This window comes from Gobio gobio (genome assembly GCF_949357685.1).
Source record: "Gobio gobio genome assembly, chromosome: 17".
NCBI classification, from domain to species: Eukaryota; Metazoa; Chordata; class Actinopteri; order Cypriniformes; family Gobionidae; genus Gobio; species Gobio gobio.
This window is the reverse complement of record NC_137110.1, coordinates 8681300-8708038: the sequence shown is the minus strand read 5'-3', so window position 1 is coordinate 8708038 and position 26739 is coordinate 8681300. Positions and strand designations below refer to the sequence as shown.

At 37.3% G+C, this 26739-nt stretch overlaps 1 protein-coding gene across 2 annotated transcripts; it reads right to left on the bottom strand.

Annotated features, from left to right (window-relative positions):
• Positions 1 to 720: 720 nt before the first annotated feature.
• On the bottom strand, positions 721 to 26602 carry slc2a1b (solute carrier family 2 member 1b). Of its 2 annotated transcripts, none has more exons than XM_079840263.1 (11): positions 26239 to 26602; positions 12145 to 12240; positions 9391 to 9551; positions 9009 to 9249; positions 8763 to 8925; positions 6532 to 6719; positions 6336 to 6440; positions 5751 to 5852; positions 5409 to 5612; positions 2352 to 5313; positions 721 to 2196 (listed from the first exon to the last, which is right to left on the bottom strand). In XM_079840263.1, exons 1-10 carry the CDS (start codon positions 26251 to 26253, stop codon positions 5116 to 5118), a joined length of 1473 nt encoding a protein of 490 aa, XP_079696389.1. In that variant the 5' UTR covers positions 26254 to 26602; the 3' UTR covers positions 721 to 2196; positions 2352 to 5115. The 2 variants fall into 2 exon arrangements, with proteins under 2 accessions (XP_079696389.1, XP_079696390.1); XM_079840264.1 differs by having other exon boundaries at positions 1940 to 2201; positions 2359 to 5313.
• Positions 26603 to 26739: the final 137 nt, after the last annotated feature.

The following is a 26739-nucleotide window of genomic DNA, read 5'->3' as shown; positions in this document are numbered from 1 at the left end:
GGGCGTCGCTCAAATCCCTCTGGGCGCAATTGGATAGACCTCAAACCAATCAGAGCGATGAGGGAGATGACGTATGCAGCGCGACGGAGAAACATCTGAGACTCTGGCCGTTTCTCAATATGCGTTCTTGTCTGTACTTGTGTTCTCAAATAGGAAATGTCCCCGGTTTCCATTTCAGAAATCTGGTCACCTTACCTAAACCACATGTTAATGTTTAATATATTATTTTTTTAAATGTAAACGAAAAGAGGCAACGTGTTTTATACTTAGTTTTATTATAAATATATAAGATAATCAATGTAGGCCTAGCTACGCGTTGCCTGAACCACATTCGTGTGGCTTTTATGTTTATTTTATTTTTTTAATGAAATGACGCAGTGGTGTTTTATGACATATTTCGTACGCGAACTTCTGACTTGCGTCCGTGACTTGCCAAGTTTGACTCCGGAGAACGAACTCCCGAGGACGGGAGGAAACTAGTCCGCCTACTCTGCTAATGGACAAGCAGCGTTCTTGACAGTATCACTCAGTATATATTTGTATATGTAGTGCAGGCAATGCATATTATCTTAAATGCATGTTTATAACAAAACGAAATATAAAAAACCCAGCCTCTTTTCGTTTACATTTAAAAAACACACACACACACACACATAATATAGGCTATGATTATCACTGTAATAAATTAAATATGACACAAAACACAACCCAGTCTCTTTTTGTTAAATGTCAGTTTATGTGTGATCATCAATAGCAATTATAAAAGTATAAGTAAAAGGTATAAGAAGCTATACAATAAATAAAGCAATTCAGTCAAAGTCAGCGCTAGGAGACTACAACGGTAAAGTCTTAAAAATATAAAGTTATGAAACTTCACTTTGCCCTCAGACAAAACGATCTGTCTAGGAACAAATTATAGATTAATGAGAGCAAAGATCAGCCGTTAGATCTACACAAGACGAGACGGTTTAACCACTACAGAGACATCAGAGCCAGCGGCAGACGGCAGAAGGACTGGCCGAGGAAAGGCGTCTCTCGGCGGGCTCAATGATCGATTGAGCGCCGCTGAACCACTGGAGCTCACAACTAACGGCAGATCAAATTTTAAAAAAGGGGCTCTCTTTTAAAGAGAGCTTTAAACAACTACATTCACGCCTGAAAAGGACTTAAAACTATATTTTGTACCAGAGGGCTCTCGCTAAGACCCATTCGTTTAGCCACCAAAGGGCCAAGCTGGTATCAGACTTTTGCCGAATCCAGTCGGTAAGACAGCGATAACATCTTTTTTAGATATGAAGGCTTCGAGTGTTGTTCTTTGCTCGGGTTTTGACGAAAAGGAAAAGTTTAAATCGCTTTAAACAGCTGATTCGATAGATAGCTGATTAGAACGAGTGATGCTCCACAAATCTACTTCAATGTCGCTGCGCTGTCGTCATCGTCTAAAGCCCGCCCCAACGTTTCTGATTGGTGCCGCGATTTCTAGGGTTTAGAAATGGGCTTGAATGTGCTCTTTGCCAGACTACTTGCAGAGCAAATCTAAATTTGCCGGAAGTTGTCTGGGTTTTCCCAGGCTAGCGTAAAGAGGCGCTGAGCGAGTATTTCACGCTCAGCGTTTTTACTGGTCGCCAGTAAAAGTTTAAGAGTAAAACCAAGCCTGTAGCACTCCTCTCAGAAATTGATGCCTCCCAAGCCTGTAGTGCTCCAGTCAGAAATTGAAGTCAATGAAGTCGCGTCGTCCATATTTTTTTACGGTCTATGATGCCTCCGCGCTTCGATCGCCCCCATATGGTTGGTCCCAGTATAGCTCATAACCTCCGCCCCTCCATGTTGTCTAATGGACGCGAGACAAACTAAACTAAAATCAAATCAAATACAACACCGACCAACCGCCACATTCTGCGTGTGTACAACGTCAACAGATGAAAACAGGCAGTATAATAACGGAACAAAATTATTTAAAACAAAGAGCCAGAGCAAATACTTTACATTGTATCAGCATTTTTATATAGAATCAATACAGAAACAAACTATCTGTGAAATGAGATACTAGTAACACTTCCACGGATATTCCGTATCATAACAAGCAAAGAATCTCAACTGAAAAAAACAAACACTGCGCTGCCAAAACGCTCTCAAGCGCCCACAGTGAGGCTTTGGTGGACACACAGGGGTGTCCAAAGTCGTCCTGGAGGGCCACTGTCCTGCAGAGTTTAGCTCTTACTTGCCTCAACACCCGTCTGGAAGTTTCTAGTATGCCTAGTAAGACCTTGATTAGCTGGTTCAGGTGTGTTTAAGTGGGGTTGAAGCTAAACTCTGCAGGACAGTGGCCCTCCAGGAGCAGGATTGGACACCCCTGGCCTAAGGCAACAGTGATTCCTGCAGCTCTAAAATAGGCGAGCAACATCTATCAGCTGAAGCAGTGGTTACTATAGATGTATCTTAAATAACACACCAGTGTCAGTTCTTGGATGTTTTTCAAGAGTTAAATCAGGTGTGTTTGTGCAGCGCTGGAAACCAGATTAGCACTCCGATTACTTATGAATGGGAGAAAGTGCATCTACTATGGCGAATAAGCCCCGCCTTCTAAATATAAGAGCCAATCGTTGATTAGTAAAATCATCACATCACTGCGGCTGCCGCTCCAGTTGCTATAGAAACAGGCAGTGTTCTGAGACGCGCGTTTAGGACTGCGCATTCGCATTTATCTTTGTCCAGGCTGAAAAATGCCGTTTTTTCTCATGATTCGAGCGTTTAGAAACTACATTTATGAGACAGTTGTTGTCAAATGTCATTGGTGATTTTAAATATAAAATGTAACCGTAAGCTTTTAGAACAGGTTTGGAGAATTTGATGTTTCCTCCCGAGGGGCGCTTCAAAGATGGCCGCCGAGTGAAATGACTTTGGCTAAACTACCCACAGTGATTCTCAATTCATTCACAAATACAATACTGTTTTTTTCCCTAACAATTTTATTTCCATAGAAGTAAAACTGAAAGCAAAAAAAAACTAAATAAATTAGGTGGATCTAATAAATACAGTACGGTAAAAAAAAAAACAATAAGATGTTACAGATGTCTTACAGTACTGACTACCATGATAGTGCATCAAAGGAAAGAAATATATTCTACATTATAAAACAGAGGAAAATGTTACATGTACAACTATTAAAACTACAAGGTCTTAAACACAAAATAAACCAATTCTATTTTACATTCATTATTTACAGCTGGAAATCACCAAACTTTCCATAGGCTAAAAAATGTTTCTATGTTTCTTTGAATATTCAAAACAACACGTCATTGATTTCAGTGGGACACTTTCATGCATATGATCTTCATGACACGCTCGTGTACAAAAAGTCAAAAACAGACACACAAGATCAAGATGCTCTCATATGGAATGCTGTTTGGGTGAATATCATTTCTGGATGCTGGTGTTAGAGCTTATTTTTTAAACCTGTTGTTTCTCTGACCAATTGGCCAGTAAAAATCACATGCACACACTCAAACTCCACTCAAAGTGACAAAACCTCATTTACATGAATTTGATATGTCTAAGAAGTCACAAATTTAGGTCATTTATTACCATGTAGGCTTTTCACCTACAAACAAAAACGAAAAATTAAGTGTACATAGTAAAAGTCAGAAAAGCAGACATATTGTGGAGTGTTTAAAAACAGCAGATTATATACGCTCACACAAGTTCAATGTGAAAATCGATGAATTTGATGTGCGTAAAAATCACAAATACTTATGGATCCAGGGTGAACATCCTAAAAAGAAAAAAGAAAGAAAGAAGAAAACTACAAATCTAAAAAATGACAAGGCACATTGGAGCCAGGCATACTGTGTTTCAAAAGGTGTGTGAGAGCGCATTCAACAGACACACAGTTTGTACTCCACAGCATCATCAATGGTGTCTTTCCCAGCTGTCAGTGCACTCTGATCATGCCACGAGTCACAGTGCATTTTGGTCTCTCTCCGTGTTTCCCAACTTGACGATTCTCCCTCAGCTAGAGGGAGTCTGTGCAAAAAGCATTTCAAACTACTGCCGCCTAAACGTTTACTGACGTGCAACTGATCTGGGACATTATGAATGTGAGATATAGCAGTATTTACGGGAGCATGTGCTGTATTTAACGATCAACATTCGCTTGAGCTGGTGCTAATACTTTCAGTAGAGTACATCTCATTGTGCATTATAAAGTGAACGACCTCATATTAAAAATGTAGTAGTTAGGTGTGATATTTGGTGACATGTAACATTCTCTCCTGGAGTGATTATAACCATCTGCATTCCTGGAGAAACTAAGTGAATGTGTTACAAAAATATAATAAATACATTTTAAAGATGTGATGCATCTTAAAAGCAAGAAAAAAAAGAAATAATCATTTGATTATAGGGATAAAATACCCTGTAATGTGTAAAAAAAGTTTGCTATGCAAAGGAGTTTTAACATCTAATTTACATATATGATGTCACATTGTTTCAATGGGTGACATCAAAACCCTAGAATATGTTATGTTTATTTCCGGGGATTGAATACAAATAAATGATATATAATTTGATTTTGTTTGCATGTTGAATTGTTTCAACAGCTAACCAAGGCCAAGTTAATGAATAATAACGCCGGTTTATCAAAGCCACAAGACTTTCATAATAATGATACAGTAACATGGAATACAGTATTGAATCAGTCGCCATACAGAAGCCCCATTCAGCCCGTCGATTTCTGACGTCAACAGCGTAGAGCGGCGAGGTGACTTCCGTCGAGTTTTCACTCATAGCACAGTAAAAGTAACAGTTACGATAGAATTAAAAAACATAAAACTAGCCAAAAGACTCCAATGCAAATGTGACACCTCAAACATGTCTTAAAACGATCATCTTTCTGATAAAAGGAATATGATAACTACTCTTACTCCTTGCCTTTCAAACCCCAGGTCTCGTGCCCAGACGTCTCACGATTATCGGGGAGTGCGGGGGATTAAGAGGTGAGTGCAGCCATGGGTAGGGGGGAAATGTTTGATTGACATGTTGCCTGGAGACCCCTTCTCCTCAGTAGTTGCGTGCAGAAGTGTGAACAGATGAGAAAAGCGGGGTCAGAGCAGGGGTTTAAAGTTGAGAGTCCGCCCCCAGGCTGTTGAGCTCTTCAGGCGAGTGCTTCTCTGCAGCTGAAGCTGCCTGGCGGAAACCGGCGGAGATTTCATCGAACGTCCGGCCCTTAGTCTCTGGGACTTTGAAGTAGGTGAAGACGAAGAAGCCAAGTAAAAATATGGTGAAGATGATAAACACGTACGGCCCACAGAGCTCCTGTTAAAGTAGAAGACAAAGAGAGAAGAAAGTCAGCCAAACCAGCCTTAATAAATGTGCCAATACCCTTCCCATAATTCCCACAGGCCTCTCACCTCGACATACTGGAAGCCCATGCCCACGATAAAGTTTGCAGTCCAGTTGCAGAATCCCGCCACAGCAAAAGCCGAGGGTCTTGGGCCTTGACTAAACAGTTCAGCCACAATGAACCATGGGATGGGGCCGGGTCCAATCTCAAAGAAGGCCACGAACCCAAAGATAGCTACGATGCTTATGTAGGACATCCAGGGGAGTTTGTCCTATTAGAGAGATGGGCAACAAAGCCGCCAGATCAAATATATTGTAAACCTTTGGTCTCAATGATTAATATCTCCGAAACTGACACTTAGCCTTTTAGGTAAATATTGTGTGTAAATATAGGTAAATGATGTGCATACCAGCAAGGCAAGAGCAATGGTCATCAATACAGCCGATCCAGCCATTCCCAGCAGTCCCAAGAGGTGCAAGGACCTGCGGCCCGCTCGCTCGACCACAAACAGCTGCATAAGAATAACAAATCGTATTAATATTATGTAATATTATCCTCATTTTATATTGCATATACACAGTATACAGCTGATTAACATTCGCTCATTTTAAGATTACCAGCATCGGCAAATAACAATTAAAAGAAGAGTTAGCACCCTCTTGTGTTTTGAGATAATTTTAAGGACATAAATGAGTAAATTATGTGAAATCATTATAATAATGAAAACAATAACGAGTAAAATAAATGATTTAATATGTCAATATCAGGAGGTATTTTTATATAGTATATATTATTGATTAAATATCTAAAATAATCAGGCACAATTTCTGTGCATATAACACCCTATATTTATATATAGCATTTATTACTGATTAAATAAATAAAAGAAAAGAATCAATACACGAATATACATTATATATATATATTATATAATACATTATTATTAATTATTAGAATAACAGCAATGGTTCTGTTGTGTACTAATGACACTCACCGATACAACAGTGAAAGCTGTGTTGACGACTCCTGCTCCGATAGTGGCATAAACCGGCTGCTGCACACCTGCCTTTTCAAAGATCTTTGTAGAGAAGTAGAATACCTACACAAAAACGTTAACGCAAATTAGATCTGGTTTTCGGGTAAGATTGGGTTGTCATTTAACTAGTAAGCATGTGCACACAGGCACTCACAGCATTGATTCCAGACAGCTGCTGGGACAGCTGCAGCATGATGCATATAAGCATGGGCTGTCGGTAGAGCGGAGAGCGGAACAGTTCAGGAATGGTCACTTTCTTCTCTCTCATCATCTGTCTGCTCTCCTCCTTCATCTCCTGCATGTCTGCGCCCACATCTGACGTCCCGCGCAGCTTTTTAAGCACTAAATGCACATGAAAACGTTTGTTTACATTAATGAAAGCACTCGCCATTAGCTAGTAAAATTGTTAATTTAACCACTAGAAACAAATGAAAACAATATACATTGATATAAAATATCAAAGTACAAGCAATAGCACAAATAAACACAATAGAATAAAGATACAAATGAAATAAACAGTGCTTTTCAGGTAGATCTAATGGCTCGTTTCGCGATTATACCTAGAAGTGCGCAATTCCGTTCCCTTTCAATTGTCAGAAGTTGTGAATCCCGAACTATTTTGGGTATAGTTCGTATTTATTTTTAAAGTTACAAAAGTTATTCAGTTAAGAGCATTGAGTGATTTTTTTGCAGTCTTTTGTGGTTTGATTAACATTAAAAACAGCCAGCAAGTATATTAGGCTGCTGTCACTTTAAGACATAATGCACAGATCCAATATACTGATTCTGTTACACATGTGTTTTCTTTCTCGACTTTATTTGCGTCCCGTCTCACCTGTCAGAAGCACTCGAGTTATCTTTTAAGTCTACTTGCACGTGAAAGTTTAAATTGGCAAGGCTAAAAAAAACGTGCAAATTATAAACTTTCATGACAATGCAGCAGTTCTGTCAACTCAAGCCCTGCATTTATATCTAACAATATACGTTGCTAACCCTAACCCAGGGCTCGACATTAACGCTTGTCCGCTTGTCCGGGACAAGTGGATTTTTTGAAGGGGCAAGTGAAAAATAATTTTACTTGCCCGACGGACAAGTAGCCTGATAAAATGTCATTAACAAAAATAACTAGGGAATCACCCAAATGCAAGAATGATTCTGCATTCATTAATTGGCGATCGTCAGTGAATGATAATAATGTATAATGAACTGACGGTAACGTTGCACTGTTGACGCTAGCGCAGCTCGAGGAGAAATCGAAACAAATGTGCACCGCTCACACAGAGAAACTCAGTTAACACACTGCCGTAGAAATGTGGAGTTTATTTATATTTATAATATGATACAGTTGCAACGTCACATTCCCAAGAGCGCTGTTTTCCTGAATAACATCACGACTGAAAAGGACACTGATTTCATATGACAGTTCCATAAACAATTATTAACATTAAGTCACTTACATTTTAGATGCAATATTGAGTGTTTTTGTTCTATTTCTGCAGCAAAAATAGTTCCAAAAGATCACAGCAGAACGTGTGTCACAGCAACAGCGTGTTAGTGAATGATTCAGCATTTTGAATGAATCGATAGAATCAAAGATTCAATGAATTATTCGTAAACGACTGCCTCATTCTTGAATGAATCAGAATTTGAACGAATCGACTCAATGACTCACTCATTCAAACGGTCACCTGCTGCCCCCTACTGGTGGTTTAGTTTCATCTTTCCAGCATTTCTTATTTGTATATTTAAAACAATCTCATAACATTATTTAATGCAGTTGTAATTTTTCAGTGTAAATTATTTAATTTGACTGGTAACAGCCAGTGTCGTCTTCTAATTTAATTGATTGATCCAATTTAAGAATATAAAAGGAAATCTGAATCATAGCCTATATTTAATAAGATTAGGGGAAAAATGCCCTTTATAAAAGGTAAAAATATCACAAATATGCATATGTCAAAGCTGATTGAACACTGGTGAGAATATTGCTTCAGAATAAATTTTATTTACAACACACACACACAAAAAAAAATCTTTTTTTTTCCGTACAAGCACATTTTTTACTCGGACAAGTGGATGACAGATTTACTTGTCCGAAGGACAAGCACGTGAACATGCTTAATGTCGAGCCCTGCCTAACCCTAACCCTGCCAATGTCCTCCCCATATCTCTCATGTGTAAAAAACTCTCTCTTTCCCTCAGAGTTGATTGTGCATATGTGTTAGCTCAGCAGGCACTTAAATTATATCTGCGCCAAACTAAATCACAGGCGACTGAAAACGTACAATTTACTAGCAATTGGCTAATTAAAGAAATGTTTTAGTCGCATATGCGAGTGATTGGATTGGATATGTGGATGTTTAGGTGCTATGGGTCCATGCTCACCTGTTTTGGCTTTGTTTTCCTCATTGCGGATGATGAGGAGATATCGAGGGCTCTCGGGGCAGATGGGCAGTAAACAGCACTGCAGCAAGGCTGGGATGAATGTAAAGCCTAGGAGGAACGGCCACATGCTGGCGTTACCCAAAATAACATCCATACCAAAGACCTACAATACACAAAACAGAGCATAAATATAGAAAAACAATCAAAATGGTAACTGAAATGGCAGATTTATTCAAATGTGTGTACCTGTGCCATGAGGATGCCAGTAACGATGCCCAGCTGATGAAGGGTGCCCAGGGCTCCTCTGAGGGCTGTGGGAGCCACCTCGCCCACATACATGGGCACAAAGCCTGTGGACAGACCAGAGTAAAGGCCCACCACGAACCGTCCAATAATGAGCATCTCCCAAGACGCAGCCATCTTAGAGAAGCCCATCAGTGCTGCAGCGACGAAAGCCAGGACATTAGCCATGAGCATGGAGTTTCTCCTGAAATTAGAAAGTTTAGAAAGAGTATGAGAGATTTTTAATCAAACATTTAATCATCCAATAACCATCATAAACCAAGTTCAGGCTGTAAACAAGAGCCATAATTTTAAAACAACATTAATAGACACAACAGTATTTCACCTTCCAAAACGGTTGACAAACAGCCCAACGGAGAAGGATCCAACAATGCCGCCCACAGAGAAGATGGCCACAGACAGAGACCACAGGGTAGTCATGGTTGTTTTAGGGATTTCCTCCCCATATCGAGCAGTCCATGTCTCATTGTAGAACTTCTCAATGACCTAAAACACAAATATAGTCTATTATCATTAAAATTGTGACAGCACATTGCAATTTACAGAAATGTTACATACAAGGTCTTACATCGCCCTTAATATTTTATTATTATTATTCTGAACGTGTAGTACAGCACATTTTATTTAAACTTTTTCTAAGAGTAAAAACATACTCGCAGAGAAACAGAGTTGATGAATTTGACACCAAGACGAATACATCAACATTATCACCAATCTGCTCTGTGCTTGAGATTTATGTTCTAACGAGCAATTCTTCCAGTAGGTGGCTCACTGCCTTGCTCAGTATTAGGTAACATGATTTTGTGATGGAAACCGAGACCCACAGAGGGAGTCAGGTTTCTATGGCATCTCTGCGTCGTGTTTGTTGATAAACACGGACTGTCTGCAGCTAACCCTTATAAAAGCACGGGTGGCTTTTAGAGGAATGTCACCCAATGACATGCTAGCTGCATATTAAAGTTTGTTCTGTATGATCTGTTGGTGTTACATATTAAGGTCAGCAAGCCAGCCTTCTACGATCACTTCCTCTCTCTCTTCTCTTGCCATCAGCTGTCTGACACTTTAGGCATGCAGAAAGCCTAAATATCAGGCATGGTTAAAGTCATGTGCCTCAGCGCTTAACCCCTTATTATACAAACCTGTTACACAATGCCATGGTGTTTTAATAGAACCAATGTGAGCTACAGAGTGATACTAGTTATTGGTTATATTCACTATACAAGTTGACTGGTTTCTAGCAAGCCTATTTTTTTTTTTACAATAGCCTTTAAAACTATGTTCAGTAAAAGTAAAAGATGGGCACAGCTGTCCCCAGTCCCCATCCTCTGTCATTGTATGAAAAAAGAAAGACAAACGAGTTTGTAAAGACATGAGGGTGAGTAACTGATGACTAAAAAACTCCTTTAATGGTTCATTATCTGAATAAAACTCCTGCATTGTAGAATACATTAAAAATCTGCAAAAAATCATGCTCACAAGTTTCAGTCTAGATAGCGTATTATAACACAGTATAGTTTTGGTGATTTGTGCAGTCTCAGTAAGGCAGGTCTGCAGACAAGGAGCCCTTGAGGTAATCTTATCGAAGCGATTATTTATAGAGAGGGTCTGCGTCAGACCCACACCCACACACGTAGGCCCTATTATGGCCTCTCCACAGCCCTAAAACTATTTCACGCACTAAAACTATTGTTACAACTGTCAGCAACACACACAGTGAAAGCTACCACACCATTCATTGCCAGAGGCCAGTGTGTACAGTCTGTGGTATTTCGGGAAAAAGCTCTATGGATGCACCTATAATAAAATTCTGGCCGATAACAATAGGCAGATAAATGGCTAATGTTAAAATTGTATTCCATTTTGTCTAAAAAAACAACAACCTAAAAGTAATATTAAATGCAATGATAACAAGTAAGAAAGTTATAACGAGGAATTGGTTGAAAAGTGAGCCTTTGAGAATAGACCAATGGAGGAATATTGATGCACATAAATGTAAACTACGATGGTGGAAATGGACCTATTATTGAACTCACTCAAATGTATGAAACAAATGAAACAAATAATATTATGAAAAAAGACTTGTTAAAGATTATGTTTTTCAGTGTTATTAAATTATTAGTACTTTTAAAGATGAGCGCGAGACAGCAATCTAAATGTAAAAATAGAGAAAATGAGCATCCATAATAAGGTATCTATCTGCCAAAACATATCCAATATTGACCAATACCAATAATAAAAAAAAATGCTAATACTGGCTGACCATTATGATATTGAAATTGAATATTAAGCTGTGAGAAAAATGTGAAATGTTTCATAAGCACCAAATCAGCATATTATAATGATTTCTGAAGGATCACGTGACACTGAAGACTTGCAGAAAATATAATAATTCAAAATAGAAAACAGTTCTTTTAAATTGTAATAATATTTCATAACAGTGGTTTTTAATCAAATAAAACAAATGCTTGGTGAGCAAGAGAAACAATCTTTCAAAATCATTAAATCTTGAAGAACCTCCAAACTTTTGCACAGTGTGTGTGTGTGTGTGTGTGTGTGTGTGTGTGTGCATAAACAAATCAAATTCTGTTCTGGTTTCCCTAGACAGGAAGAGGAGTGATTATAAGTGAGAATATAGAATATATACACTGTATATAGTGTCTAAAAGCCAGAAAAGCTCCATTCACATAAGCAAAGCCTGGCCCCTGCCCTAGTTCAACATGCACATCTGAACAAGCTGTGCTATGTGTGAGATGACCTTCACCCTGTACCAGAACAGGGAATATATTTAATATTCAGCAGTTAGTTACTTATCATTTAACAGATGCAAATTGACTTATAATATGTAGATGAAAGGGAAAATTTCAGGTTTAACGGGCAGCATTTGGGTTACATTGGTGTGAGTGTGTATGTGTGTGTATCTACTGACAGACAGGGATTTAGAAACAGCTGCAACAGCACATATTAAATAAGTGAGGGGGCAGCGATAAATACGATAATGTCAAAGTACAAGGGCACACCTGGGATGTTGAGGTGAGCAGTAAAGACTTTGTGTATGTGTGAGTATGTACTCGCCACTCACATTTTGCGGGGCATTGATTACACCTGTGTTGTAGCCGAACTGAAGTGAGCCGATCACAGCCGTCCCCACAGCCAGCATCAGCGGCAAGGTCAGTTGCTGTTGAGGGAAGAATAAAAGAAGAGTGAGTCATTTTTTGCTACACAATGAATTGTTTTGAAACTCCATCTCATTAGCCAATAGAGCTGTATTACCCTCAGGCCAAAAGCAATGATTGGCCAGACCTATTAAACAGAACTATTCTCAGAGGTGTGGTAACCTATTGTTTGACATTCGGATAATTGTCATGGTAGCGCTCCTTTTAATTCTGTCCTTCCTCAAAAAGGAAAGTCAGTACCACAGCTCCACATTTAGCCAATCTGCAATAACCACTAGGCCACAGCTCAGTTTATGAGAACATATTTATATTTAATCTCCAGTATTCCCAGAAGAATTCTATTGTTGCGGAAAAAGACAAGAATGTCCTTCTCTTTCAATACAATGGAAAGTATTCACTCACACGGATGACTTCCTGAAAGGTTTTGTTTAGTTTTCTGCAGGTTTGAGAGATAGATTTCAATACCTCTCAGGGAAATGCTCAGAGAATAAATAATTTTCCTCATTCCAAAGAAACAGACAAAAAAAAAAAGCTGAAGTATGTTTGTTTTCGGACTGTCTGGTTTGAAAATGACTGGGCAAAATGTGATGAAATCTTTCTGCAACACACAAAGCCTTGCAGGTGAAAAGGGAACTGAAAACCTATTCAATTAGTATGTTGTGCTAATATTGCAGTAATGCAATGTTGCATAACAATTCCTGGGAGAATCGTATTATTTAAAATTATATAAATGATAAATGAACTGTATAAATAATACATCATAATCTTAAAAGAACTAAATAAGAATGAATTTCACATCATTAAATTTAATGAAACATTTTATGTACCATGCAAGTTATTGCTTAACTTATATTTTACAAAGCATAATGCTTAATTTTATTCTTATGATGGTTATATTATAATTGAGGATTAACTGTCACAAAAATAAATGTCACAATGCAAAATGTCTTCCGGTACAAAAAAAGCCTTTATTTTCTTATAAAAATGTAATTACCTAATGTTTTTTTTCTGTATTTAGAGGCCAAATGTTCATTAAAAGCTTCATGTTTGGGTGAAGTGACATGATATTGAGGCCTCTTGACCTGAAAGAAACTGTTCCTGTGAGCTACAGAGACTGAACTTGTGAAAGATAGTGTTGTCCAGTGAAGGCAGCATCATTGTTTGGGTTCCTGTTATTTCTGGGTTGGATTATTATTTACACAGAGAGGATCTGGAATGGATATTTTCTTTCACATGGTTACCCATCCACAAGACACAGGCAGCTGTAAAACCAGTTTAGCTCAGCTGAAGCTCATTGTTAAGCTCAATGTTTACTTGACACATAAGTCAAGCCTTTGACAGCTTTACATATTTAAATATCTGATGACGAATTTGAGCCCAAATAGTGCCATTGCATCACTGTCGGGTACATACCTAAATCATACAGAGCGCATCAAGCACTTGTTAAAATAAAAAGCTTCAAAACTTGTCTGCAACAGTTTCTACACTTTTTCTTCCTTTCGGGGAATCAGCCCACAAAATAATTACTTAAGAGTTGTATCTAAATACTAAGATGAGATAAAATACAGTATTTATTTCTGAAAAAGGTCTTGTTGATTCACTCTATAAGCTAAACTCTAAAAGTAGCTTTAAATGTCAAGCTGTTTTGTATTTAGCATGCTCGATGAGACTGTAAACAGATCTCCATACGGAACATTTTTCATTGCTTGCATTTCTCATTTATAAACAGAAAGTCGGCGAGGAGAAAGATACCAGTTTTGGACATGTGCACTCTTTTCATTTGCACACACACATGCATACACTCCCCTGCCGAAGATGCAAGAGCTTAAAAGGGGCGGGAAGTGGACAGACCTTCAATACATGTTGGAGTAGAAGCAGCAGTTCATTGAGTTCAAGACTATGTTATTTAACCAGCCCTGAAACAGGAAGTCAAATACCCACGAACACAAAACCTCTAGGAGGGACTTCGATTTTAAAACTCGCACACAAGAACATGTTGACCAAGTCCACACAAATGAAAAGGCAATAAACAGAATCATCGGCTCAGTGGACTTCCCTAAGAAGTTAACTACATACTTCCTGTTGCTGAAACATTAATGCTGATAGCAAACACACCGCAGAACAGACACAGCAGAGGGCTTGTATCTCTTTAAGAAAGATGAAGCGTCTAAATATGGAAGGTTTGACTTGAGTCTTACTCGAGGGGAGGGCGTAGGTTTGGCTATGATACATTCCTCTTCAGTATCCTGCCTTTACCCTATATCACCAAGCAGACATGCCTAGTTACACACTGCATACTTACAACTAGATAAACACAGAGATATAATGTTGGCCAGGCCCTATCCATGAAATGTAGTGTCTGTGTGTGTTGTACAATTACTTAATGGTTACATTTTTTATATATATCACCAAGCAGACATGCCTAGTTACACACTGCATACTTACAACTTGATAAACACAGATATATAAAGTTGGCCAATTACTTAATGGTTAAATTTTTTTTTATATCACCAAGCAGACATGCCTAGTTACACACTGCATACTTACAACTAGATAAACACAGAGATATAAAGTTGCCCAGGCCCTATCCATGAAATGTAGTGTGTGTGTTGTACAATTACTTAATGGTTACATTTTTTTTTTGCTTCGTCATTCTGAATCCACGCTGCTCACACCGCAAACAGTCATGCCCTTCTGCTGATATCACACACTGACAGTTTGACTTGGACACATATTTTGGCTCAGTGCTTATTGTGTCAGCGTACTGGTTTATATTTAGGGTTACTTTTCTCTAACTGTTTGAATGATAAGAATAAAAGGACTTCTCTAAATATCTTCCTTACATCCACAGTATAGGTAAACAACTTGATAACTTTCTGTAAAAAAAAAAAAAAAAAAAAAAATGCAAAACACAATTGCCCCAGGCAACTGGACGCCAGCTCTGGAGCAACCAAACTAACATGCAAATAAGCCTCACTATTCATGGCAAAGCTCAGAGGCCTTTTTTTTCTTTCGATTTTGGGCCCCTCTTGGGTTACGTAACAAACTTGAACTGGTCTTTAAATTGCTTAAGACACTGAAAGCCTTGGATTCTGAACTATGATTTAATTAGGAAAATATTTATTCAATCATTTTCTTTCATAACAGGGATGATTGGTTCCCCTCAGAAGAACACAATTTGAAATCTGTCTTCATCAGTCATCAAATGATTTTTTTCTGCTAAATATTATGTCTTGATTCATTAATCTGTTTAAATTCCAAAATTTTGATTTTAAGGCTTTTTGTGTGTGTGTGAGTGAGATTGAGACAGAGACAGGATGGAACTGCCTTATTTTTGTATGTACGGATGTGCACAACGACTAATTTCATTACATTTAAATGGAAATTTTGCAACCAACTAGTCGACTAGTCTATCCCACTCTCCAGAGACAGTCTGTATATGCGATCCATTTTAAATAGACTACTTAATCGAGGAACAGTCAAATCCCATCCTGAATGCCACTAAAAATAGGTCAGACACATGCAATGTGTTTGCATTGCATTATTATCTTATTAGTAATTGTATAGTTGTAATAATTCATTGTAATTAACAGAAGAATCTGAAAAGTTTTGTGTAGGCTTTCAAAATACTCCCTCACCTTGCTCATCTTCCAAGTGGACATTTCTCTGAACAGCTCTCGCTGCGAGCGCCACAGAGAAAACCAACGCATGCAAAATCTGAGGTAAAATGAGGTAATCTGAGGTCAAATTTTGTTTTCTGCTCCAGATATACACTTTTCAAAATAATATATTAATTTTAAAATGCAGCATTAACATGGCGGTAATTTAAATGTACCCTTTGTAAAAAAAATAAAAAAAATTAAAACCTAGTATTTATATACAGTATGTTAAAACTTTTAATAATAAAAAAAAAAAACTATATTCAAGTCTGTGAATGTATGTCTGTATTATCAGTCACTCAGGCTCAATACACATCATAAACTAGGTGCAATAACAATTAACGCTACTGAAAGTTTACTTACAGTATATTACAGTAACTAAGATCTACATCCTTAGTTAAACAAACAATGCATCTTGTAGCATTTTTGCTCAGTGGCGAACAAATCTGAAGGCGCAAGGCAAAACTTTTATTTTAAGGTGATGTAATAATTACACATTGCTTCATGTACTTACTATAGTAATAACAGTATGCATTATTACAAGTAACTAACCCTAAACCAAAGCCTAACTGTAACTCTAAAGTAAGTAAACATTTAATTAATATTTATCAGTACTTATTTGAGTAAGTAAAATGTAACTGTCGCCTTAAAATAAAGTGTAACCAAAAAAAAAACACATTTTATTCAATATGATAAAAAGAGTAGTGACATACTGAAATACGGTCTCATCAGGAAGCGAACACAATAATGTACGTACTCGGAAAACTACAGCGAGAATGACATTTAACAAACCTGTTCTTAGAAAGCTCACTGAACAGGGCACAGCATGGCATTTTGCCAGAAATGCATTCATAACCACTGAGAATATTACTTATTTGATTACACTTGAAAATGAAAATCAACAATGTGTACATGACACTAAAATGCTTTATTTGTTCTTCCAATTCCAGATCACAAGGAATATGCTCAACTAGGAAACCATGATTCCAGTCACAACTGCAAGGAAAGCTACTTATTTACATCTGTGTAATCATATAATCTTGAGCTGGACTAATAATTGCCTTGTTTGTGCTTGCTGACTTTTCAATCAATTTATTCCTTTATTTAATGGTTAATTATTGCTAGGCTCTAATTTAAGGCCTTGATGTGTTGTTTACAGTGTTGGGAGTAATGCGTAACTACTTTTAGCGGTAAAACACATGTAACTAAATATTTTTTAAATTGTTTTTATAGTTTAGTTTCTTTATAAAGTTAATTTAGAAAAATGTTGGAGCATTTTTTTGTTCGTTAAATTAAAGCTTTAATTTTTTTCTTTAAAGTGACGGTGACTTAACCCAATGCTTTAGCCTCTCAAATCAACACTTGACTTGTCTTGCCTATAATAAAACCCATAGATATAAAACACTTAAAGCATCACAATGTTAGTTTAAACGTTTAGCCTACTATCACCACCACCGCCACCACCACCACCACCACAGTAAAAAGGCATTTTTGATAAGTTGAGGAAGGCTGATCATAGGCGCTCACAAACGAAACGGGCTACACAATCTACATAAAAAAACCATGCAGGTTGTCTTACCTTACACCTCTCCGCAAAATGAATATAAATCAGATATTCAGTTCCCGCGCTATATGCACATTTAACAGAGTTCACGTCAACGAAAGCAACAGATATGAGCTGCATTTTATTCATCAGCTCATTTCAAGATCAAAGACCGCAATATGAGAAAGAGCGACCTAAGCACTGGTGAGATCATTTAGTGTCATTCGTTTTAATGAAGATGATTGTGTGTTTGAGCATCTGAGACTTGCTTCACTTGTGCCAGTTTGCGGTCTTGCTACTCATTCGCTGCGATGCGTGTTGCAGTAGAGCCATCATATCTGACTACTGATTACAACATGTCATATATAGCCTATAACGCGCTCTCACACGTTTATTTTTTAACAATTTGCCAGGAGTAAAATTTACATATGTGGTTTAAACAACCAGATGCATTTATACCAGTTCCGCCTGAAATGTTGAATGAAAAATTATGTTTATTGTGTTTGACTGTTCAGATTTCCATTTAAAAAGCAGACATAAAATAAACTTTAAGGGGTACTTTCCCTAGTAACTAATTACTTTTGATATACAGTAATTGGTAAAGTAATTCAATTACTTTTAAAAGAAGTAACTAGTAACAATTACTTTTAAAAGAAGTAACTAGTAACTGTAACTAATTACAAATTTTCAGTAACTTGCTCAACACTGGTTGTTTAACACACCCTATGTCAACAGGTCGACAAGTTGTACACTAAGAAAAACTAGGACACTTAAGCCACACTAAAAAAAATATATATATCATTAAACACGATAACAAAATATCAAAAGTGGCATTTATAATATATATATATATATATATATATATATATATATATATATATATATATATATATATATATATATATATATATATATATATATATATATATATATATATATATATATATATATATATATATATATATATATATATATATATATTTATTTCAAATGATAAAACAATATACTTTTCAAAATAAAATAAACTTTCTGGTTGCCAAACTTGCTGACTTGTGTTAACTTAAGGGGAACTGACTGACACTAAAATTACAAGTTGGTTAAAAGTAATTGCAAAAATGTCTCAAAAAAAGGAAGGTTATATCCGAAAAAAGTGCAGCATTTTTTACATTTTAGGTTTGACATTCTGTTATCTAAAGCAATTACATTAATACATTTTAGTTGGTTATGTGTCCAAACACTTTTTTGGAGCCAATGAATGATGAGTACAGGCCTGCAGCATGAGGAAGAGAAGCTGCTTCTTACTCTGCAACAAAGACAAAGATCTCTCTTTCTGCCTCTCTCTCTCTCCGAGCGTGATGCTCTGACTGTCATGTCCCCTTTTAAAGCAGCATCTAACTGCCAGCTTCTAGTTCAGTAAAGTCCGGGAGACACCCCACTTATGAAATGCTTTAAGCCACTCACAACTCCACTGAATTGTTTTTAACAGACGTCGACATAAACATCTCTGCATTTTTACAGTGCTAACAACGCTATCCTTTACTGGAACACAGCTCTGCTAGGACTTAACACTGCTGTATTACAAACAATATTATGTAACTTACAGTAAATGACCTCAAGCAAAAACTCGGCCCTCCCTTTCAAACGTCTATGATTAACAATTACAGCTCAGCACCGATTTGCCCCTTTATTTTTCACAGAAATAAATTACCTCAATGGCATTTGGAATTCTATCGTTTCATAATGCCTTTATTAGTGCCCATTAGGCTGAAATGACAGTAACAGGCTGACTTGAGGAAGCAAAATAGAGTCTTCTGACAGTTTGCTTTAGGTTTAATCTTTAATCAAATCCTCCAAATGTCTATTTGCAAATTGAGAATTCAACTGAAAGCTTGTTAGTTCCACTTGATGAAGTACAGGTCAACTGTACACCTGCCCCCAATTACCTGATTTTGCGGCCGTCCTGGTGCTCTCAGCTGTCATTTTTCAACAGTTTGAACTGATTAGACAGAATAACATGTTTCTGAAAAATGCTTGTCTTCATAGCCAGTATTTGTCTGGCTATCACCAGAACAAACTCAATTTAAGATTGAACATTGGTCTGGGGAGTCTGCTCTGTATTTTCTACTGCACAAGAGGCTTGACAAACGAGCATAAATTAAATGTCTCTGTACGCAACTGGATAGTCCTTCAACCAATCAGACCACAAGAGTGTGTAAAATGTATTCATAACTCTGTTTTTCATTTTATCTCTCCATCTCTACCTGGAAAAAATCATTGTAGTCATTAAATATTTACTTGTTATGCCAAAAGATCAAGAGAATTAGATCATTAGACATGACGTAATGGTTCTTCGGAAGACTGTATGAAACCAGTTTTGGTTTTTAACACAACTGGAATGTGGAGAAAAATTAAGAGAAAAGAAAGAAAGCAAAAAAGTGAGTGACAAAGTTGTCCTCTTATGCAAATACTAAAACCTGACAGGTGAGTGACAGGTGTGGCACTGCTGCCAATTCATACAATAGACACTGATAAATGTACTTTAAATGCCTGAGAATGTTATTGTCAGGCATAATAGCTAAGGCCACGTTTACACCTGGTACACTTTGTTCGATTGGATCACAAGAAGGGGATGATGCTAAATACAGGTGTAAATGGGGTCTAAAATATTTTGAGCTTGACCACTTTCGACCACTTCCAGAGGAAGTCAAGAACGCATTCTACCGGATTGCTTTCGTAGTGTAAACACTCATGTGGTCGAATGTGTTTGAACAGCCACAAAAGACAGACTACTCTCCACCTACTGACCTAATGCATAAACATTATGTGAAGTGAGCTAGATAGATGGGATTTACACATTGTCGGCTGAAGACCCACGAAAAACATACCAAGCACAATGTTCTCTTGCCATTTCCTGATTTCTAACACACTCACCACGTTTGGCGCGATCTGCTATCAGAGCAGAAACGAAAGCTACTGTCTCCGGGCACGTTTATATGTGAATTGTGCAAGCTTAGTTTGTCTATTAGATCGAAAGATCTGAATAAAAAAAAAAAAAAAAAAAATTGTACCTGCCCATAGACCCTCCCCTCAAAGAAATCAGGACAGAAGTGGTTGAAAGTAGACAAAATAGACCAGGTGTAATCGGAAATGTGTCTCCCTCATTTACTTGTGATCCGATCGACAAACACGCATCTTAAAACCTTTCCGACAAAGCATACACTCTTCACGCATGTTGTTTAATATCAGAAGCTGGTTTGGTATGAAAAACCCAAGCACGAGGGTCGTCTTAAAAACCAACAACGTGTGTGCATGTTTCTCTGGTATTAGAGAGGCACACGACCGGGCACAATGAATGAAGAGCGCTGTACAACACAGCCAAAACACTAGGCAGTGTGCTGGGAACGGGTCAAGAACACGACCTCTCGGGCAGGGTTATGTTGATTGTTCCCTAGCTAGAAGCCAGCTGCAGCTCTCCTCTCCCTATGGACAGCTCCATCATTCCCAGCACGTCAACCAAAAACTAGATTAATACAGCAAAACCATAATGCACCGCTGAACTTAATGTTAAACATACAGTAGTGGCCAAAAGTGATGTCCGGCCTAGGAAAATTGACATCTTCACCCTTCATTTAAATATTATTGTATGTGTTTATAATATGTGTTAACAATTTTGTAATCATTTCACGTAGTTGTGTTTGGAGTCGATTGTTTTATTTGTGAAAACGCAATGAAACTTGGGCAGACATTATTTTTGACCAGGCTGTCATACAAAGAAATGATGAACACACGCAAAAACAAGAGAGAACCAACTAAATATTCATAACTGATTATGTTGTAGTCATTGTATGCCTGTGAGCTATGCTTTTGTTTTTTTGCATTGTAAAATAAAACCTTTAGTTTTGTTACGAAAATAATGTTAGAATAATGACACTGACAACATCCGTAGATACTGAATCAGGACAACGCATTTTTCTCAGGCACTCTTAAACTGCGTCTGACAAAAGAGTCAACAGATTTCACACACGTCTTTCAAAATAAATGTCTCTATTCAGAAAAGACATGTTGTTGTTTCTTCTTTGTCTGCACTCTGGGTCACGAGACTCACCAGCTGAGAAGCACTGTTTTAGAGCTTACGTGAAATTCAGTGGCTTTATACGATAATTAATGCTTCAAGTATTAATACAGTAGTGGCCAAATGTTATGTCTGGAGGGGATCTTTGTTTAGTTTTTGTGACATTACAAGTTTGATTAAACAATCAAATATGAGGAAAATATTTTATATTTCATTAAATTTTTTAAATATGAAGGAAAAACACTAAACTTGTAAAAAAATAATTTGGCAAAGAAAACTAAAACTTGTTTCTCACCTCAAAAGTTGATTGCAAATGTGAAGGTACACACATTGTCAATTAGGAAATCACCAAAAGTACTAATAAATTACAATAAAATACATTACATAACTTGTAATTTGTGTGTTAGCAGGTAGAGATTTGCGTACAGGTATGATGTTATATTAATCAGGAGCAGCTTACATGTTCCATTAAAGGGGTCATGAACTGCGTTGTTTTATTATGTTTCCTGGGGTGCACTTATAATGTTAAGGCCTGTTCACACCGGGACGATTTTCGTGTGCGTTTATCGCCGACTAATAACGCCTCGTGACTAAACAATGGGCGCCAATGTGAGTGTGCACACCGACGCGTAAAACGCCAGGCGTAAAAGCGTCATTTTTAAAAAAACGCCTTGGTTTGTTTTTTTATTTTGACGTGGCGCGTTAAAAACTGGCCGACCAATGAGATCAGCGCTTTTGTTCACGTGCCTGGAGCTGCTGAAGTGACAGTAAAACATGACTTTGTGGCGCTCAAGCACAAAACGCTATTGCCGAGCACACATTGATACGACGAAGAAGTAGTAAGTAGACAAAGAACATGGGCTGCTAATGCTGCCTGCCAGTTAGCAAAAAGTTTGTGAATGGTTTAGTCATAGAAATAATATATCTGTGGTTTTGGCAAGCATGTAAATACTCTCTTCTTCTTCTGTGTGACAAGCGAGTGTCAGAAGCGCAGAAGTGCCGCAGCACCACCTTGTGTACCGGGAGCGCTATCTACTGAATGTGCATGTTCTCTCGGCGCATCGCCAGTGAAAATCGCTTGGGTGTGAACACTCAAGACGCACCTAAAAACGTCACGAAAAATGCTGCCGATAAGCGTGCGCGATATTCGTCCCGGTGTGTACAGGCCTTTAGAATGCTTTTTACATAAAAAATTGTCATAATTAATAGATAAAAGGCATTTTTCCAACCCTGATTTTAGACTCTGCTCTGGGGGCGTGTCTGCTGTGAGACTTCAGTGTAAACGCCCACTGTTGTGATTGGCTAACGTCTTTCCATTTGAAATAGTATTACTCCCTCTTTTAGCTCGTTTTTACAATTACAGCTCTCATGGTTAACTAATCGTGAAAAGTGTTGCATTACATTTAGATCTATGGCATTATATTTATATCTATGGCATTATATTTAGATCTATGACATTATATTTTGTTCTATGGCATTATATTTAGATTGTGGCATGAAAGGTTGCAGTGATGATCATTGTAGCCAATCACACATGAAAGCAGTGATCTCGTCATTGCAACTCAGTTCCTGTACACTAACGAATGCTTTCATCTTCACTGACAGTGCAAACGTGAAATAGTTAAGAGATTCGTTGTATAAAACGGGAGTCACTGATAACCGCGTCACTGATAATCTGTCGCTGTTTGATTGACAGGTTCATCGCGTGCTGCTCCAACGATTGCAAAGGGAGCTTTCTTTGATCGCTTTCTTTATAGAATTTAATCACCGTTAAATAACGTCAAACTAGACGTAGGCAGAAGTACCACCCCAAGCAACCTGCGAGGACTAATACAAACGCCCTTAACCAAAAAACACTCCATCTTCAACTTTAAAATCATCCGACATCGTTGTTTTACCTTTTTTTTTTGCTACAGGACATTTCTAATAGTCTTCACACAAGCGCTTTATAAACACAGGGTCAGTGCTTCCGCCTTCGTCTAGTGTGACGTTTTCGACGTGATTGTGCAATCACTGGCGAGTGCAGAGCAGCGCAAGATGAGCAATTTAGGTTAAAAAGTATATACATTTTTTTTATGACAGATTGTTTTGCTAGATAAGACCCTATTCCTCATCTGGGATCGCGCAGAGCCTCTGAAGTCCTTCGAAACTGCATTGATTTGGACCTTCAACATTTGGTTGCAATGGAAGTCAATGGTGGAGAGAAAAATCCGGGAATGTTTTCCTCAAAAAACTTATTTTCTTTTCGAATGAAGAAAGAAAGACATCTTGAAATGAGATGGGGTGAGCTAAATTTCAGGAAATTTTCATTTTGAAGTGAACTAATCCTTTAACACAGTTACTTACATGTTGCATTACTGTCAGGCACTGCTCAATATCTTATAATCCTCAACGGACTGTTTATTGCTTGGTTGCTCGATCTGGTTTAACAATAGGCCTGTGTTACATGCGTGAATTGGTGGGCGAGGCTAAACAGGCAGTGATGAAGTAGGCGTTGATCTTCTTCTGCAGAGGCGGTGTTTCACCACACTCAGACGTCACAGCCTGGCACATTCTGAGATCAAGCGTTTGCTGGGTCTGGTGTCTATAAAAGCTTTTCTTTGACTAACAAGGAAGTTTTCAGCTCCGAAACGTACAGGATATTCTTATATCACGATGAACTTTTATATATCAAAGGCTGAATGAAAAGTTGATTTCTCAATTCATGACCCCTTTAAGAGCTTGTTAGTATTGTATATTTACCACGGTAACTGTTGTTTCTGTAACCCTAAAATACCACTTAATTTTCACTTTGTGTTATTTTGTATATTTTAAATGACTGTGGTGATTTATACCAAGAAAAACTAGTTTAGGACTGCTATTTAGCCTTACCTTATACAGTTTATTCTTCAGTATTAGTTGTAAGTATTAGTTGTATTCTTCAGTATCAGTATTAGTGTAAGTATTATTCTTACAATGTGAGTTAAGTAAAGTGGGTATATATGTTGGGTTGCAGCCTTATGAGTAATGACCATGGAAAAATGTGGGTCCCATGTTCAAACCAGTTGAGAACAAATAAAACATTCTGATTGCTTTTATGGTCTGCTTCTGTCTATTGTGATAAAAATTAAAAAATCTCAACAAACAAGACCTTGTAAAGTCTCTAAGCTCAGGAAATCCGAAAGACACTTGCTCTATCATGGGTGATCATCATGCATCTGTGGTTAGGTTAGCCATATGAAACAGCCTACTAGTCACGTATGAGTCTCTAACTCAGTATTAGTCACTAGTTTGGATAAAAATAAATCAATAAATTGAATAAAAAACCTAGAGATGGACTTTTCCAATAAATAAATAAAAACATACTAATGAATTTTACGGTTATTTTAAGGTAAATTCAGCCAATAAGATGCAGGAATATGTGCTAATTTATTCTCACTAATATGCACAATATCCACTTTTATATTTATAGATTTACAAGGTTATGGTTCACACAACCTAGTGTGTGCTTAATTATGTGAACCATAATCTTGTAAATCTATAAATATAAAAGTGGATATTGTGCATAATATATATATATATATAAAGCACACACTAGGTTATGTGAACCATAACCTTGTAAATCTACTATATATATATATATATATATATATATATATATATATATATATATATATATATATATATATATATATATATATATATATATATATATATATATATATATATATATATTATGCACAATATCCACTTTTATATTTATAGATTTACAAGATTATGGTTCACATAATTAAGCACACACTAGGTTGTGTGAACCATAACCTTGTAAATCTATAAATATAAAAGTGTATATATATATATATATATATATATATATATATATATATATATATATATATATATATATATATATATATATATATATATATATATATATATAAAATACACACACGTAATGTATTTTAATAATTAACAAAACACTATGATAACAAAATCTTTCTTTTGAAAGAATATATAAAGAATAGTATATTTTATATAATTTGCTTTGTGTAATAATGCTTTGGCGATATTGTATTTAAGCACATCATGCCAATAAAGTAGCCTACTTCAAATTGGAAAAGAAAAGAAAAGAGCTGGCCAGCGATGGATTAAAGTGGGCACGTACACCACGATTCTCTGGCTGTGTCTGCAAACCTGGTGTGCTTCCTATAAAGACAGCATTTTCGGGCATCACATGCGCCACCAATGACACCTAGAGACGCTGTCGACACAGGCAGTTTAGTGTGCAACAGAGACAACGCCAGCGAACGCGCCAATTGTTTCCAAATACGTTGTCTATGTAGGCAGCATACTCGGTGTTTGAGTTGAAATACAGCCCCTGTCTTTAAACAAACGAGTTCCCGGCATTGACTGACTGCGATCAGTCACCTACCAGTTTTCAGGAAACTGTAACATACTATGTTAACTCATAACAGCTCGGCTACCCATGTGACATCTCACAACATGTGGTACAGGTTTATTTTGTTTTTTGTCACTAAACTAGTTTGTCAACTTTTTAGAGCTCGAGATGAAGGCGAGCGAGGCTATGCGGCTAATAACCGAGTGACATTCAGAAAACTAAACTTAGACATACAGAAATACCAATACAGGCCAATAACAGTTTCCACGTACCGTTTTATTAAATTTAATCTCTTATTTTTGTTAATTCTTGTACTTTGACAGGAAAAAAAGTGAGTTTTTGAGTTACCTTTCCTCCCTCCATCACGTCTTGTCAAATGTTCGATGACGTCTCGACGCACGTTGACTCAGTTGAGACTTCGCCTCTTTTCCCTCGGTTTCCCTCAGAAGTCGACTTGTAATAAATTATACAATTTAAAAAAATATATAAATAAATAAATAAACACAGCTTCGACAAGTGTTATGTAGCTTCAGAGGAAGACGGTGTAAATGCCCGCAGACGCCTCTCGCGAACTTCTTCTGACAACTCCCTCTTACTTAAGATGTTTCTCCTCTTTTTTCGTATCTGGTCTATTTGCTTAAAACCAAAGTTATCGGCTCGAGCCGGTGAGTCTGAGATGCTGTCCTGGTTCGGCTGTTAATATGTATGACGCAACTCTGCTGGGAGTGATGTGGGCTGGACTGGGAATGTGTTCTGTGATTGGCTATCTCGGAATGACGCCATACCGAAAAGAGCGTGAAAAACTACACATCACCACATCTTAAAAAATAGAGTTGAAGTATTATTTGA